The 18,320-nt window shown below is 40.1% G+C and overlaps 1 protein-coding gene across 10 annotated transcripts in view; it reads left to right on the top strand.

Annotated features, from left to right (window-relative positions):
- Positions 1-14,468, top strand: part of gse1.S (Gse1 coiled-coil protein S homeolog) — a 311,558-nt gene extending 297,090 nt beyond the window's left edge. For 9 of the 10 annotated variants that reach the window (XM_018240435.2, XM_018240434.2, XM_018240436.2 and 6 more), the window contains 13 exons: positions 2,780-2,955; positions 3,901-4,089; positions 4,178-4,357; positions 4,630-4,946; positions 5,490-5,817; positions 6,170-6,780; positions 6,987-7,099; positions 7,561-7,831; positions 8,944-9,051; positions 9,551-9,979; positions 10,161-10,439; positions 12,559-12,662; positions 13,324-14,468. In XM_018240435.2, coding sequence (XP_018095924.1) covers positions 2,780-2,955; positions 3,901-4,089; positions 4,178-4,357; positions 4,630-4,946; positions 5,490-5,817; positions 6,170-6,780; positions 6,987-7,099; positions 7,561-7,831; positions 8,944-9,051; positions 9,551-9,979; positions 10,161-10,439; positions 12,559-12,662; positions 13,324-13,458 — 3,240 coding nt within the window. In that variant the 3' untranslated portion in view covers positions 13,459-14,468. 10 annotated transcript variants of the gene reach the window in all.
- The last annotated feature ends 3,852 nt before the right edge of the window (positions 14,469-18,320 follow it).

Genomic DNA, 18,320 nt, shown 5'->3' with positions numbered 1-18,320 from the left:
ACCGCAGAAAAGCACTCTGAATTAAGGTGGCCATACACGGGCCGATAAAAGCTGCCAAAAAGACTGAGCCGACACCTTATTGGCCCGTGTATGGGGCCCCCCCGACGGGCTTCCCCGATCGAGATCTGGCCGAAAGTCGGCCAGATCTCGATCGGATGGAACTAGAAATCCCGTCGGATTGCGGCCGCATCTATTCGTTGATGCGGTCCCGCGATCCGACCACCCGTTACTATGGGGCCCTAGATCGTATCAGCCCAATATTGCCCACCTCAAGGTGGGCATATCGGGGAGAGATCCGCTCATTTGGCGACATCGCCAAACGAGCGGATCTCTCCATGTATGGCCACCTTAAGTTAGCATGAATTCATTTATTTTTGAATTCTTAGCATATCAATATCTTGCTTCAACTATATTCACGGTACATTTGAGAGGCCCCATACACAGGCCAGTAAGATTTAATGTGGAGTGGCTGAAAACCGATATTTTTGTTTGCTTGTTTTTTTTGGTTATCCAAACAAATTGTATTATTGGTAGCTATAAGGCTGGTGCTGCCATCATGCTTGAAGATCATGCTCCATCTCTCAAGGCCAGGGTCAGCTAGACTTCTGCTAATGATAATGATTTGATTGGTCTGTGTTATTACCTATGATGATGAACTATAGGAATTTTTAACCATATACAGTATCTAATAATGATAGGTCTAAAGCAACTGGATTTCTGAACAATTGTATGGGATTCGTTATCCAGAAACCCCGTTACCCAGAAAGCTCCAGAAATTATGAAAAGGCCTTAAGGAATCCATTTTATCAAAATAATCCAAATTTTTACAAATGATTTCCTGTTTTTCCTGTAATAATAAAACAGTACCTTTTTTTACTTGCTCCAAACTAAGATATAATTAATCCTTACTGAAAGCAAAACCAGTCCTATTGGGTTTATTTAATGTTTACATCATTTTCTAGTAGAAGTAAGGTATGAAGATCCAAATTACGGAAAGAGCGGTTATCCAGAAAACCCAAGGTCCCAAACATTCTGAATAACAGGTCCCATACCTGTACTACTAGACACTGTATTTCATAACCCGGATGAAGGAAAATCTTTGATAATTTGTATCCATGTTATAGTTTTCCTGTTGTTTAGTTCACTGTGCAGATTCAACATTAATAATAATTCCCTTAGAAATACTGTTGGTGTTCTCTATACACATTGAGTCAGTATTCAGTGGCTTGGCATCCTCCGTTATTGTTATTTTTCTATCCTATTACGGTCTTCTTGACCTCTTCCCTAGTCCTAATATTGGCAGGCAGGTCACAGTTCAGGGAAGGTTGAATGCACAGCCCAGCAGGGTGTTTGGGTTGGGGGCAGGGATGCTCAACAGAGGGAGGGCTTGCACACACACACAGGCCTGGGACATGAACAGATGTTGGTTCTCATTAAGAATTCCAATCAACGGGCCCCATCTCTTTCAATTAATTATGGCTGATGTGTCTGGTGGATGAGAGAATAGATTCCCAGTGAGTCTCAGCAGCTCAATGAGCCCTGCTTGTTCTATCTTAGTAAATACATTTTGATGAGGGTATATCTGCCAGCATCCTATGTGGGGTTGTGAATCTACTACTGTCCAAGCATGTATAAATGCACCACGCACAAAGACTGTGTACACACTTGTCTACACTTGTTCACCCTAGAGAATGGCAGCTTGTTGCGTCCCATCTCCTTCACTGAGGATGGGGGTTATTTCTGCAAATAACCAAAACGTTTACAGCTAGACTGTAAGACGTGTTTGGGTACATAACAAATATTGGTGAAGGACCATAAAACATCAGAACTGGAAAGTCATTTAATATATAAATGTGTAAATTACATTATTTGATAGCTGCCCATATATAGGTCTGAAATTGATGAGCCTGATTTAGGGCAATGGGGCCAAATTCAGCCAACCCAATTTGCTTTATTTCTATTAAAGAGATACTGACAGCAGAAAATAACATTTTTTTTTATTATCTATTAAAATTGTCTTTGAATGTTATTTATAATTTTGCCATGAAAGTATTTGCCTGATGCTTTTACATTACCTTTCTTACTACCCTGTTCCTCTATGAGGGAGCTGCCATATTTGTGCAGCGGGAACTATAACTGACACAGTCGGTAGGCAAAACAGTCAGGTTTAGGAACTTCAAGTGACAATTACTTACAAAAACTATCGGTGAAAAATGATCAACGGGACCTATAGATCACTTTTGATGTAGAGTAATATTCTGTAAAGGAAATTTAGTGTCCGTATCACTTTAATAAACCTATTCTGCAGCACTGTCCAATACAAGGTAGTATTCACCAAACATATATATGCTGATGGATACAAAAGGTTCAGGCCTCTGCTTGTTGGAGTTTACAATCTGAAAGGACATACTGTATCTGTGTTATATCTGGTCTTCATTATAATACAGGTGTCAACAGCTTTTGTAGACACAGAAGCGTGGCAGTGTTACATTGTGTGAATATACACATTAAATGAAGCATTAAACTGGCCAGTAGACCTGGAGCAGCTGATAGAATGGAATATTGGAGTGTAGATGCATCTCAACGCAACATAGAAATGTGGATTATTCCTGTCGTAGTTTTAATCAGACTGTGGAGGTGGGAGCCATGTATAAAGTCCACTATCTTGATAGATCTACTTCTGCATAACGTATATTTGTGTAATCAGTTGGGTTGCTAGAGTCTCAGCATATTGCAGTTAATGTTAACGGATTGTAATGTTTGTTTCTTTTACCCTCAGCCAGATGCTTCCTCCCGAGCCAGCAGCCTCAGCAGAGAACGACTTCTATCTGAACCGCAACTGCCTCCTGAGAAGAGTGGCGCAACCTCTGTCCCCTCCCACCTACTTGGAAATGCTTATGCCTTTGCCATTCCACCCAGCGCTGTTGTACAAGATGCACGCTTTCAGCCCTTAAAGTGAGCAGTCATTTTACTAGTCCCTGCAGCACAGAATAATATTCAGCGATGCACCTGTATATTGTACTCTAGTTATTTGACAAGTAGGATAGTAGTTAAGACGGGAAAAATTCAGTTGTACTTTGACCAATGACCAGGATCATATGAGGTTGAATGCCACTTACAAAGACCAGTGCTGTTATCTACGAATTAAACTTCCCCTTCCCAATTGATATGGGGTAGGTAACATGTGATGATTTTAATACACAAAACGGGTATATTTATCAAAGGGTGAACAGAGGGCTAAAGTCTATCAGAGGAAAATATCAAAGATCTCTTTGTCTGTTGTGTGTTTTTTTGTTTTTTTTTACTAGTTTATTTATCACACTGAGATAAATATGTCCCTAAAATCTTATACAGGTACAAGTGAATATATAGAGCTGATTTCACTATTTTGTAAATACAAACTGCTAGGTTAATATAGAAATGCAGAAATGCCATTCAAGCCACCTTTCACTAGGTATTTGTTCATAACTATTCAGCATTACACCAGCTTGGTTTGTAAGCGTATGCATATGTTATACAGACATTCTTCCCCATGCTGATCATGTGCCGTGTTTTTACAGTACCCATTGGGTGCTCCGTGGGGGGTTGTCTGATGGGTTACTATTATCAAGGGATTTGGCTTAATTAATATTAATTAACTAGGTGAAAGTGGTACTGGAACCATATGGAGAAGAACATAATAGTAGGCGACTTATTTATTCCCTTAAACTGCTCTTAGCACAGGTTGTGCAAGTGAACCATCAAAAATTACTTGGTGGATTTAGTGGAAGCTGGGTGTAACAACTCTGTGACATTGCTGTAATAAGTTGAATAAATGGCATTTCTGTGGATACTTTCCCTATTACTAGGGATTGTAGGCATTATGAAAAAGCAGGATCAACGGTTTTCTTCTGATTCCAGCTTGCAGCGGCCATTGCCTCATGTGATCCCTCAGAGTGCAGTCACTGAGGAATATCTGCGCAGTTTCCGCCCATACCACACAGCTGAAGATCTCCGTATGCCCCATATTGGCCTGGATCCTGCAACTGCGGCAGCATATTATCATCCCAGTTATCTGGCCCACCACGCTTTTCCTCACCCAGCATTTAGGTAAATAAGTCTTTTTGTTTTTAAATTAGTTATTGTAGGTGTCCAGTCATAATGAAATGTTCCAATATTCTTACTCTTGTCATTCCAGAATGGATGATTCCTACTGCTTGTCTGCCCTGAGGTCCCCGTTTTATCCTCTTCACAGCCCTGGATCTCTCCCTCCCTTGCACCCATCTATGCACCTTCACCTCCGTTATCCCACAGAGCTCACACATTCATCATTGTCTGCACTGCAGTCAGAACGCATCCAGAGCCTTACAGCAGAGAGGTAAGAAAAAAAAATGTCACTATACCCCAAATAAAGATGGAACTCTTTTTGCTTTTGATAAGATAAATAGTCTTACTGGCTTGTTCTGTGTTAAATTCACCATCACCATTTTCACAGATGTTAACCCAAGTCCTTGCAGCCACATTTTACTATATACATTTAATCCATGTAAAGAGATGTGGCTTTAAGTTAAAAGGTTGCTGAGGTGCACCTGCATTTTGGGGAAATAAAAAAAATATACATTGACATTATTTTTATGCTTGATCCTGTAGGCTTCAAATGGATGAAGAACTAAGGCAGCGAGAAAGAGAGAGGGAGCGGGAGAGAGAAAAAGAGAGAGAAGCTGACCGTGAGAGAGAACGGGAACGTGAGAGGGAAAGGGAGCGGGAGAAAAAAGAAATGGAGAGAGAGAAGGAACGTGAAAGGGAGAGGGAAATGGAGAGACAACGCGTAAGATTGAAAGAGAAGGAGGCCAGCCTCATGAAAAGTATAGAGAACCAATTTCTGCCTGAATCAGAGGTCCATCCACTCAGGGGTCATCAAGACGAGCGCACAAAACCTGCTGAACAGGCCACCTCAAACAGACATGGTAGGTTGTCTGCTCCAAATGGGTACATTGAATGCTGAGCCTTTTTGCTTTTAATTCCATTACAAAGGTATATTTTAATAACTTGCCGTGCTTCAACTTTTTAACCAATATTTGTACAGTGGACTTATGCAGAACATTCTTTCTGCAGCTGACATGGTGACCTGATCCATGTTCTTGCGTGTCTATATCCGTATTTTTATATTGTGACACATAAAATGACCCTGACTGTCATAGGTATATTTTGGGGTATATGACAGCTTTCACATTATATTGCATATTTATGAAAGGGTGAAAAACAATGTTTACTCTATTTACACATGCACACACCCCTAAAAATCCTACGTAAGAGAATAGAGAGATGTGAAATATACTTCTGCATAACTGTGGTGAAGCTTTATTTTCACTTGCAGGTAAAATCGCATTGCACTTTTCTGATGGCAAAATGGTTACATTCAGATGGAGCAATTTAGTAGTCCCTTATGTCCTAAGATGGTCTTCTGAATAGCTTAGAGGCCAAAACTTTATTTTTTTTTTATCTTGCAGAGAAGCTGAAGGAATCCGCTATCCCATCTTCTAAGCTTGTCCAGCACCCTATACAGCAACCCCAGGGCACGCAGCATTCTATACCCAGCCTCATTTCCAATCATGCTCCCTTCACTCCACCCAACAACAGTGCAGCAGCCTCCATTCTGGCCCAGAGGACACAGGAAGAGGAAAAATGGTTATCTAGGCAGCGCTGTCTCAGACAGGAGAAGGAAGACCGCCAGTACCAGGTCTCAGAATTTCGTCAGCAAGTGCTGGATCAGCAGTTGGACATTGGAGGGCGACCTCTTAGCGAATTGGAGACTGAAAGTAGGCCAGAAAATATCAGGTAATCATAGTAAAATGATTTGAACTTGTGATTGAATTTGTTTGTAATTCCTAAGGGGCAAGTGAAAAGTCCTATAAAACATTTGTAGCTGATGACAACGTTTATACGTATATGGACACCTTTCGCTGTAGCAAGCAATGGCAGTCAGCAGAAGTGTTGCTAAAATAGAGAAGGTCTTTATGGAAGGTCTAAGTTTTGAAGAAATGCTGGTCAGGTTATTGACATTTATTCAGGAGAAGAGGCACTTTTGGGGGCATAAGATCACTGTGCATAAAACTCTTTATTTAATAAACTCTGACTTCATTTTTAAATAGTTTAGGTTATAAAATATACTGCAATGTTTCATTTTTAGACTCATACCTGGCCGCAGTGAGGTCACTGTCCGAGAGCAGTTACAGCATTTTGGAGGTCCTCCACCACTTATCTCCCCTAAACCTCTGCAGCACACTCCTCCAACTTCACTGTGGAACCCTGTCTCACTCATGGAAAGCTCTACAGAGCACCGCCGTGGCCAAGAATCCCTGCCAAATCATAATCATACTGCTACTGTCTATGAACCTAACCGACACACGTTGCCTCCAGTTAAGGTAGAGCGTTCCTTTTGTTTTGAGAAGCACCAACAGGAAGACGAAGAGTTGTCAAGGAGAAGGGAGTTGGCAGAGAAGTATCAATCACAAAGAGAGTCTTCAGCCATGGAACATGCAGGTTACACGCATACTCCATTCTTAGCTGAGCTAGAAAAGTCAACTCAAACATTTCTGAATCAGCAGAGGACCTCCCTCCAACAATCTGGACAAGCAGCTGAGGTGAACCTGCATCACAAGCCCAGCACGTCATATCGTCAAGCCCCATCAAGGACTCGTGATCCAATGTTTGTGTATGATGAATTCCTGCAACAACACCGAAGGCTGGTCAGCAAGTTAGATCTAGAGGAGCGAAGGCGGAAGGAAGCCAGGGAGAAAGGTAAAAAAATCTTTTTGTTTGCTCAAAATATTGTTTCTTCTGATGGTTTTTATTTATACACTATTCAGCAGGTGTTGCCATATTGTTTTCAGCAGTAAAGGGATATGTTGCGGATGTCAGAGCTAGGCAGTCATTTGGTGAATTTAGCTGAGTTTATGCTTAAAATTACAGTTATACTGGCTAATGTGGCCTTTCTGTTTCTAAAGGTTATTACTATGATCTTGATGACTCCTATGATGAAAGTGACGAGGAGGAAGTGAGAGCGCATCTCCGCCGTGTGGCAGAACAACCTCCACTTAAACTGGATACTTCTTCTGAGGTAAGAGTTGCCCTTGAGCAGGACATGACATTGTTATGGGCTCATCTTAAGAAACTACAGGTATGGGACCTGTTATCTAGAAGGCTCGGAACCTGGGGTTTTCCGGATAATGGGTCTTTTCCCTAATTTAGCTCTTCATACCTTGTCTACTAGAAAGTTATGTAACATTAAATAAACCCAGTAGGCTGATTTTGCTTTCAATGAGGATTAATTATATCTTAGTTTTGATCAAGTACAATGTACTGTTTAATTATTACAGAGAAAAAATAATAATTTTTAATTATTTGGATAAAATGGAGTCTATGGTACAGGCTTTCTAGATAACTGGTTTTCAGATAACGGATCCTATACCTGCATAATGATGTTTGCTCTAGTCATAGAATAGCATTTGCAACCGCCTTCATGTCTACCATGTGACTCTTGAGCTGATGAGCAGCATAACTCTGTATCTATTCTAACAGAAGGTGGAGTTCCTTCAGATCTTTGGCCTTACAACTCAGCAAGATAGAGAACGACTTCTGCAGGAGAAAAGAAGAAAGAGGAGGAGAATGCTCCGAGAGAGGAGTCAGTCGCCACCAACTGTGCAGAATAAGAGGCAGACTCCACCACCGCACTCCCCTCTTTCAACAAGGTTTAGCCCTGATGATCTCAACAAGAGCCCAAATCTAGAGGAGAAGAAAAAATTTCTTACATTCTTTGACCTTGCACATATCAGTGCTGAACGACGGAGAGGTGAGACAAAACGTTCATAACCAGATGAAACATGCTATACCTCAAAGTTTGCCTGCTGTCTATATATTTGCTATAAGGTATAAAGATTTTACTTAGACCTTGTTAGTAAAGCATCCCGATCCTTGGCAGTGTTCTTGAAGTCTTATCTAGGAAATTAGTCTTTCTGCCTTTTTTTGCCAGGGATTCCTTAACCTATAGGTGGGACAAAAAGGATGATCTGTAATATAAAAACAGTAGAAAATGTTATTTGAAATTAGGTAACTAACTGATTCTAAATATATTTTTGGGGAAGTAAAGCAGATTCCCTTAAAGGGATCCTGTCATCGGAAAACGTGTTTTTTTTCAAAACGCACCAGTTAATAGTGCTACTCCAGCAGAATTCTGCACTGAAATCCATTTCTCAAAAGAGCAAACAGATTTTTTTATATTCAATTTTGAAATCTGACATGGGGCTAGACATTTTGTCAATTTCCCAGCTGCCCCTGGTCATGTGACTTGTGCCTGCACTTTAGGAGAGAAATGCTTTCTGGCAGGCTGCTGTTTTTCCTTCTCAATGTAACTGAAGGAGTCTCAGTGGGACATGGGTTTTTACTATTGAGTGTTGTTCTTAGATCTACCAGGCAGCTGTTATCTTGTGTTAGGGAGCTGCTATCTGGTTACCTTCCCATTGTTCTTTTGTTTGGCTGTTGGGGGGGAAAAAGGAAGGGGTGATATCACTCCAACTTGCAGTACAGCAGTAAAGAGTGATTGAAGTTTATCAGAGCACAAGTCACATGACTTGGGGCAGCTGGGAAATTGACAATATGTCTAGCCCCATGTCAGATTTTAAAATTGAATATAAAAACATCTGTTTGCTCTTTTGAGAAATGGATTGCAGTGCAGAATTCTGCTGGATCAGCACGAACTGATTCATTTTGAAAAAATGTTCCCATGACAGTATCCCTTTAATTTAGTTTCTCTGAGAATAGGATTTATACTTATTTTGCTGACTGTACTCCTGTGTGGACATGTAAAGGATTACGTACTAGTGCCTCGTTGCCCTCTGCAATGCAGTTCAAGCTTGTACATATTCACCAGTTAAGTGGAATATATTTTTTTTTGTCTATTTGCAGACAAAGAAAAGTTGGTTGAAATGCTAGAAGCTATTAAACAGAAGAAATCAGAGGCTGAGGCATCCAAGACTGCACCCCAATGTCACACTCCTCCTGCCCCCCCCACAGGTAAGGCATGTCAAAGCAGTGGACACTGTCCAGCAAGGGCAATAATCTAAGAGCCAACCATATCACACTGCACTTTTAAATAGATATTCATTGGTATACTCACCAAATTGTAATGGGCATTATCTTTTGCATAATAGGCATCTTTGCGTAAGTGCAGTCTTATCCCAGTAATTCTGAAAACTTTGCAAGGTCTAATCCAGACACACTGAGCATAAACAAATATTATGGGTAGTGCATGCATTTTCTATGATCTATATCAACCAATAAGTGAACTACTCTTGTGTTGTGTATGTAGTAGATTACTTGTCACATGTTCAAGCTGCCATACTGTTTGCATATATTTGTCCGTTGCCAGAGATGGGAGGTAAAGCTTGAACACTTTGCATTGCTTGACTTATACAGAAACTAATGTAGCATAATGTTTTAGCTTTGTACTGTTTCCACCAAGCTCATTAATTATATCCAGACATTTTATTAATATTTTGTCATATTCTTTCAGTGGCAGTCTCTGAAGAACAGGTGGCATCACAGGCTTCTGTAGAGTGTGACAGACCACCGTCCCTTCCTTCCACATCAGGCACAGTGCCACTACCAGAGCCAGTAAATCCTCCAGAAGCCTGTCCATCAGATCAGAAAAAGCCTTTGGATCCCATTAAGGTCCCTCCTCTGCCTTTTGCTGCCCCATCAGCTGCTTCAGGTGCACCAGCCACAGAGAAGCCAAAGCAAAGTGAGGTTATACCTGCAAAAAGGAGTCTAAGTATCTTGAACTTTGTACGGGGGAAGCCACCAAAGGAGAGCACTGTATCACCACCTCAGAGTGTGAATGGAAGAAGCAAGTCTTGGGGGCCATTTATAGCTGAGGAGTTTGCACACCAGTTTCATGAGTCTGTGTTACAGTCCACACAGAAAGCCCTACAGAAGCACAAAGGTAAGAGCAGATGTTAATACTAATTTAATACAGTTTGACTGAATCTATTAGTGAATGGATAAAGTATTAGTAACTGTGATTATTTTGTACAAGTATATAATTTTAATCAGATATTAAGTACTGTCTTCTTGAGTGATATTCATGCAGTGGTGTAAACCTTATTGTAAACGTGTGTTTGCAGGAGTTTCAGCTATTCACTGTGCAGAACAGAACCACAAACCAGATGCCTCTGTTCATTATAACATTCCTGAACTGCAACACTCCAGCCGGCCAACCGCACCACGTCAGAACGGGCAGCAAGTGCCGGGACAGGCAGTAGTAGGGCACCTGCAAGCACAACAAGAGACCAGTACTGAGGAAGAAACAACTGATGAAGAAGAGGAGGAAGAAGAAGAGCCACCCAGACCTAAGTGGCAGGGGATTGAGGCAATATTCCAAGCCTATCATGAACATGTGGAAGGTAAGTGTGCATTTCTTTAAAAAAAAAAAAAAAAATTAATTTATCGTAGAACTACAAATATACCCCTAAAAAAATTGCCTCACAATCAGTAGAACCTGTTACTACAACTTTGCTCTTTCAGTAGGTGGTGACGCTGGGTTGAATTCCGTAAAATCCAGTTAAAGATTTCAGGGAGGAGAGACTTGCATATCAAGAGATTTATTCTGCTTCGTTATGTTATGTGACAAAAGCCTGCCTGGGGTTTGCTGCGCTAAATTTAAAAAAGGTGGTAGGACTCCGGCCTGGACTGGGAGTCAAAATAGGCCCTGTCATTCCAAGTACACAGGCCCAAACAGCCCACTATATGGTAACTTTCTATGGAGCCGTACAGCAGCCCCTCTGGCATTTGCCAGAACCCACAGATTGCCAGTCTGGGCCTGGTAGGACTTAATATTTACTGTTCATTAGCAGTGTGATCAATTCATTGTTGAGATCCTATCCATGCTAAACTGCTGTTTTGTTTGTGGAGAATAACTTTTTCTGGAGTGATGGGGGTGAATGCCACATGTATGTGTATATAAAATTACATTCTATATAAAACAGCCAGTGGGTAGCTGCCTAAAACAGCAGTGTTTTTCTCCTTATTTCTAAAAGCTCCAAATATGCAGGTTATGGAGCAAAACAAACTAAAGCCCCAGAATTTTAATTTTTTTTTATCTTTAGCGCATCGGGATGCTGTAAAAATGCTGTTTGCAATCACATCACTGCCTAGCCGATAGCTCAAACTTGATAGAATGAACGCTTGCAGCCCCAAACTATGGCCCCTTGTGCTTCCAGAGAAGCTAGGTAGATTAACTTAGGTAGGTAGGGTTGCCATACATGAATAGATTGTTGAGCAATTTATGCAAACAAATATAGGTTTTGTGCACTAACCATTTTCTATATATTGGCTACTTTAAAATGCCTTCTAGTTGCTATATATCTATATATATCTATATATATATCTATATATATATATATATCTATATATATCTATATATATCTATCTATATATATATCTATATATATATATCTATATATCTATCTATATATATATATATATATATCTATCTATATATATCTATATATATATATCTATATATCTATCTATATATATATATATATCTATATATCTATATATATATATATATCTATATATCTATCTATATATATATATATATATATATATCTATCTATATATATATATATATCTATCTATATCTATCTATATATATATATATATCTATCTATATATATCTATCTATATATATCTATCTATATATATCTATATCTATATATCTATATATATATATATATATATATATATATATATATATATATATGCGCCTACCAACTGTTTCAAAGCCAATTCTATGCTTTCACTTTAGTTTAGGATTCCAAAATGTTATTACTGCTTTTGTACACATTTTGTGCACGTTTTATATACAACATGCTAAGCAGGGCCAGAACTAGGGGTAGGCAGAAGATGCACGTGCCTAGGGGGCAAAGCTTGGGGCGCCATGTACCTCATTAGGATCCTACCCCTAGTCCTCCACTGAAAAAAGTTTAAGTGGGTGCCGCTCTCTTGACGTCAAAGTGTGCTGACACAGGCCCGTTTCTGCACGGCCACGTGGGGGGACACAATGTTGACAGCGGGGGTTGCCTGGGGCGCCCGGCCGGCATTGCCTGGCACTGATGCTGTGTCTAAAACTCTAAAATGGTTTCCCTCCCACTAGGCATCAACCAACAGAAGCAACTGTGCTTTTGTGTATTTGATTATTGTGCCTTATTGTACACACAAGCATTCACATGTACAAATTGACACATGTACTTTTTTTCACACCTGTCGTCTAGAATTAAAAATGTTAGCTTTGGTGAACACATTTCTAGAGGGCGAACACCCATTACCGCTTTGCCTGTCCAACCTTTTTCCTTTCTGTATAACAAGGCAATTGTGATGTAGTGTGTAGGCCTATTGATGATAAGTAGCTTTCTTTCTAGGCCCTGATAGGCCTATGTGCCTAGTTTGACTTTAATGGTTGCTATATATCTGTGGCGTATATGATTTGACACTAAATAGTGTTTCTTTATTTCTTTGCAGAACAAAACCTGGAACGACAGGTTCTGGAGAAGCAGTGTAAAAGACTAGAAACCCAGCACTATAACCTGAGTCTGACAGCTGAACAGTTGTCGCACCGCATGACAGTAAGTGATGGGCCTGTATATTAAACTCTTTCTTTACAGCGCTCCCTCAGAGACTAAGAGCATACGTGAGTGTGCAGTCTCTTCTAGTTATAGTTTGCAAAAACAACAAAGTGTAGTGCTTTTGTGTGGAAAGTTCCACTATGCTGGAAAGGTGCATGGACCATTGCTAAAGTAGATTATTAGATCAGTCAGCAGTAGGGATGCACCGAATCCACTATTTTGGATTCAGCCGAACCCCCGAATCCTTTGAGAAAGATTCAGCCAAATACCGAACCGAATCTTCATTTGCATATGCAAATTAGGGACGGGGAAAACATTTCTTTTGTGACAAAAAGTCACACAATTTCCCTCCCCGCCCCTAATTTGCATATGCAGGTTCGGCCGGGTAGAAGGATACCGCCGAATCTGAATCCTGTTGAAAAAGGCTGAATCCTGAACTGAATCCTGGATTCGGTGCATCCCTAGTAAGCAGTGTTCTAATAGCATGTGAAAGAGCAATGAGAAGTGCAGGCAAAATGGATTCCTTTATTCTGCTTGACAACATGTCTTTGGCTTCATGAGTGTATTTAATTTCCAGCTCTATATCCGTAAACAGTCAATTTGATTCATTGGCACACCAAGCTTTTCAGTCTATTTACACTGTGTGCATCTCCCCCCACAGGACTTGATGAGCCAGAAGCAAAAAGTGGCGTCGGAGAGAGAGCGATTACAAGCTGAACTAGAACACTTTAGGAAGTGCCTTGTTTTGCCCACAATGCCGTGGTCTAGAGGATACTTCAAAGGCCACCACAGGTGACATCTTGTCTTGCACTAGGTTTCCTTGTACAGTATAGAAATATCTATTTTATTATCTTGATATTTAATATTTTTCACTGGGAGGATTGACAAACGCCACCCCATTTCTGTCACATTCTGCACCACCCTGGGAGAAAAACAAATCAAATAAAAAAAAACAAATACATACAATATAAATATATGAATGTGCCACGCATGATTACGAGAGATTGGCAAAGAACAGACCTCAGTCAAGGCAAAGCCGTGGGCGTTTTCTTTACCATATGATTTCCCTGTCGGCACCACATCCCATACCAGGGTCCTTCGTTGACAGACTTTTGGCTGCATCTGACACTACAAGCAACCTAGTGTGCTGTCTGGACTGTACCAAAGTGGGGGCTTACCTTTCTGAATCCACCCTTCATTGCCATTGTCCTTCAACCTGAAACCACCTTGGACTGCTTTATTTATCACTGATTCCTCGTGTCCTTGCCACAAAAAGGAAAGAAAATCTATGACTATTATGGTATAACTTCTTTTACTATGCTGAAGTTGGAAGTTAAGGATATATTTCTGTAACATTAAAGGCAATTTGTCCACGCGGAGCTTTGCAGCTTGCAATGGGAATGCACTTAAACCTGGATCTCCGATTGGCTGATGGTACCTTTTATTAAATACCTGTCACATGGTCGAGGTTCACTGCAAAGCTGCTACACACCTCCCATAAGCAGGCGAAAGGAAATCGATTGAAAATCTAGACATATACTGATCAGGTGCTTCAGTCTCAGACTGTATATATTATAAAAGGTTTTTTTTTTGTAAGTTTTAATTGCTTTAATTATTGTTATAAAGGAAAAAAAACTGCCATTTTCAGCGCTTCAGCATTTTTTTTTTTCAGCCAGAGGAAAATACACGTCACTTTTAAAGTTGCTATTTAGTGTTTGTATTCTGCTGCTGGTCAGGAATTTATCCTATCAAAAGTCTTTTTGAGAAAATTAAAAGTTGGAAAGAGAAAATAAAAAATCAAAGCTGTTTTTTGCCTGTCACTTGAGTGTTTGGGGATGTTACATGTGTTACATCAGAATTGACAGTAAGAATTGACTCGAAGGTCTTTAATCTGTGGCATATATAGTGAATAAAGTACCCCCTGTTGTAAAACATAAGGATATTATAAGTCACCGAGGAGTTTCATGACCATATAAAAGTATGAGGCTGAAGGCCGAGTGCTTTTATACAGGTCATGGAACTCTGAGGTTACTTCCAATATCCTCATATTTTCCAACAAGGGGTACTTTATTTATTACAATACACATGTTTTAGTGAGTCATGTGACAAATGACATCAGAACTCACCGTTTATAACTGATGACATCACTAGTCACAGTTATAAGGATATAACTTACAAGATGTTCATGGTTTTTGTGTATTATAACTGTTCTATTCTCACTCTGGCCTGTTGCATTCTCCTTCATGTTCAACCCCCTGAAATCGGAGACTAAATCAGCCATAGATGGGTTCATGCCACGTGGTATCCTACCCACTGACCCCTGGGCAGAAGGGACAGATACTATACAAGTTGCCATACACAGTGTGCCTGACTTTCACTTGGTGTTTTCCTCACCTACAATGCACTGCACCACTGCAACGTGGGGAATTGATAAAGAGATACCAGCCAGGATCATCCAGCCAGCATATGTGATTAAAAATGTTATTGGTATATGTTTGGCCAGCTTTAGGCAGAGAACATTATGTGGCAGCCTGTGTGTGGGTGGGAAATGCTCAGCTAAATAAGGCTTTTCTTTCATGTTCTACACTTGATACCACACAGGGTCAAAAATAAAATACTGACCGCGGACGAGCAGGGGTCCACAGTTTAAATATGTCCTCTTTCCAGTGGAATCAGGAATGGGGCAGTGTTTGGGGCAGAGACACATGGTCAGATTCTGGGAGATTAGTCACTCGGTGACAAATCTCCTCTTCTTCGGGGCGACTAATCTCCAAGAACTGCCTTCCCGCTGGCTAGAATGTAAATCGCTGGCGGGATGGCACTGGGAGCGCTTCATTTTCCGAAAATGCCTGAAGTTTCCTCGTGAGGCGACTTCGGAAACCGTAGCGACCAGAGTGCTAATCGCGCCGGTGATTTACATTCTAGCCAGCGGGAAGGCAGTTCAGGGAGTTTAGTCGACTAATTTCCCGGAATGTGACCGTGTGTCTCTGCTCTTAGGCTGGTGCACTTGGGGCTCACCAGAGAGCCTGATACCAGTACCCGCCTAATATTGGCTAATCATTCAACTTGCTTGCATACTGGCTTCTCTTTATCTGTGCACTGATAATCTAATGATCTACCTCACTCATGAAATAACAAAAAATCGTTTTTCATTCATATTCATTCCTTAAAGGGGTGGTTCACCTTTAAGTTCACTTTTAGTATGTTATTGAATGGTCAGTTCTAAGCAACTTTTCAATTGGCCTTCATTATTTTATTTTATTTTTTTTATAGTTTCTGAATTATTTGCCTTCTTCTACTGACTCATTCCAGCTTTCAAACTGGGGTTACTGACTCCATTTAAAGGGGAACTATTGCAAAAATGGAAATTTAATATAAGCTTCCTCATACTGAAGTAAGAAACTTTTTTAATACAATACAATTAAATATTCTGCATTGTTTCTGAAATAATCAAGTTTATCCCTCTCTCAGCATCTGTTTCTCTTCATTCTGTCTTCATGCAGGAGTTGGGTGTCAGATATTCATTGACAGTTAGATCCAATATATCTTATAGGGGGGGTTCCCTTTCCTAGCAGATGTATTAGAGCTCACTCAAATAACTGTTTCCAGTACAAATAAAATCTAACAAAATAACTGCCTTTTGCACAAATTCTGCATGTAGAGAGACCTGATTTCTGGTGATTTTAATAAAGTGAGCTCTAATACATCTTCTAGGCAAAAGGAGCCCCCTATAACATATATTGGATCTAACTGTCAATCTGACACCCAACCCCTGAATGGAGACAGAATGAGGAGAAACAGATGCTGAGTGAGGAATAGTGAAGATAAACTTGATTATTTCAGAAATGGTACAGAAAGTTTCTTATTTCAGTATGATGAAGCCAATATTATATTTTCATTTTCACGATAGTTCCCCTTTAAAAGCAAATACGCTGTAAGACTACAAGTGTGTTGTGATTACTACTTTTTATTAATTGTCTTTCCATGCAGGCCCTCTCCTGTTCATACTCCAAACTCTTATTCAAATCAATGCATGGTTGCTAGGGTACATTGGACCCTAGCAACCAGATTGTTGAAACTACAAACTGAAGAGCTGCTGAATAAAAAGCTAAATAACGCAAAAATCATAAATAATAAAAATCAATTGCAATTTGTCTTGGAATATCACTCGCTACATCATACTAACAGTTAACTCAAAGGTGACCAACCCCTTTAAATCATACTGCTGTGCTCTAATTGATGAGTAGCAAATTCACATTGGCTTAGGGTCCCCAGGCAGAACACAGGACATCGGTAAGAAGAAAATAATGTATATTGACTTTCCCAGAGGGAGTCAGTGGCCACAAAAATAATCTACTTTACCCCAGTTGGCCATTCTGACACTGGAGGGGCTAAATGCATTTTTTTGTATCGTGTAGGTAAGTCACTGATGCCACGTAATTGTATTGCAGCAATCAATCCAATGGGCAATAATAATATGAGAACAAGTGTAGTAGATAAGAAGTTTTGCACTGTGCAACAACCAGCCCAGTTTTAGCATTTGATGGTTTTCTGCGGTTAAATGGGTGGTTCACCTTTTAAGATAACTTTTAGTATGTTATAGAATGGCCATTTCTAAGCACCTTTTCAATTTGCCTTCACTTTTTCTTTTTTTTATAGTTTTTGAATTATTTGCCTTCTTCTTATAATTCTTTCCAGCTTTCAAATGGGCCCCATCTAAAAAAAAATGCTCTGTTAGGCTACAGATTGTCATTGCTGCTTTTTATTACTCCTCTTTCTATTCAGGCCTCTCCTGTTTATATTCCAGTCTCTTATTCAAATCAAAGCAGGGTTGCTAGAGTAATTTGGACCCTAGCAATCAGATTGCTGACACTGCAAACAGGAGAGCTGCTGAATAAAAAGCTAAATAACCCAAAAAACACACATAATAAAAAATTAAACCAACTGCAAATTGTCTCAGAATAGCACTGTCTACAGCATACAAAACATTAAAGGTGAACAACCCCTTTAAAAATACTGATTCCAATAGCAAAAGAACAGTTTCTAAATTACGATTCTGAAATAACATTGGAAATATCTGCATTCCTGTAATGCACAAGTTCATGCTCCTAACAAAGTAGCAAGGACATTCCCTAGATATAATGGTAGGTGACTTGTAACCTCATCTGTTCTTAAAATTGTGCAGTCTGCCAAGATATGGGTTGGTTCAATATACTTTTCCTCCTAAAAATGTAGGGAACCGTTATCCGATCATCCTTTTTGCTTCCATCTTTCTAACTGCTCTAGAATGATCGCTGGTCTGCTATGTTTTACCAGCCACGCTGGGGCTCATTTATCAAAGCAGCGCATAAGTGGACGCAAAAGATTGTCTGCGCCATCACGAGCGGGATCACAATATCTTTGCGTGATATTGCGCATAACACAGAGCTTTTGCGATGGTTTTGTTTATGCGCTTTGCGCAAAAGATTGGGCATTTATGTTGCAAACTATGCCGTGGTTGTGAGGGGCGTGGCTAAATTGTGCTTGCACTGCGGCCGTCGCAGATTTGCACCTGTATATGTGCAAAACTGCACCTGGGCAACAGCACCACAATTTTTACAACTGCCTCTTCGTGGCGTAATAGTAACGCTCTTCAAAATGCGCATTCCTGCCCAAAAT

The sequence above is a fragment of the Xenopus laevis genome, chromosome 4S, assembly GCF_017654675.1.
Source record: "Xenopus laevis strain J_2021 chromosome 4S, Xenopus_laevis_v10.1, whole genome shotgun sequence".
NCBI lineage: Eukaryota > Metazoa > Chordata > Amphibia > Anura > Pipidae > Xenopus > Xenopus laevis.
The sequence above is the reverse complement of the archived record's forward strand: the minus strand, read 5'-3'. Positions and strand labels throughout refer to the sequence as shown.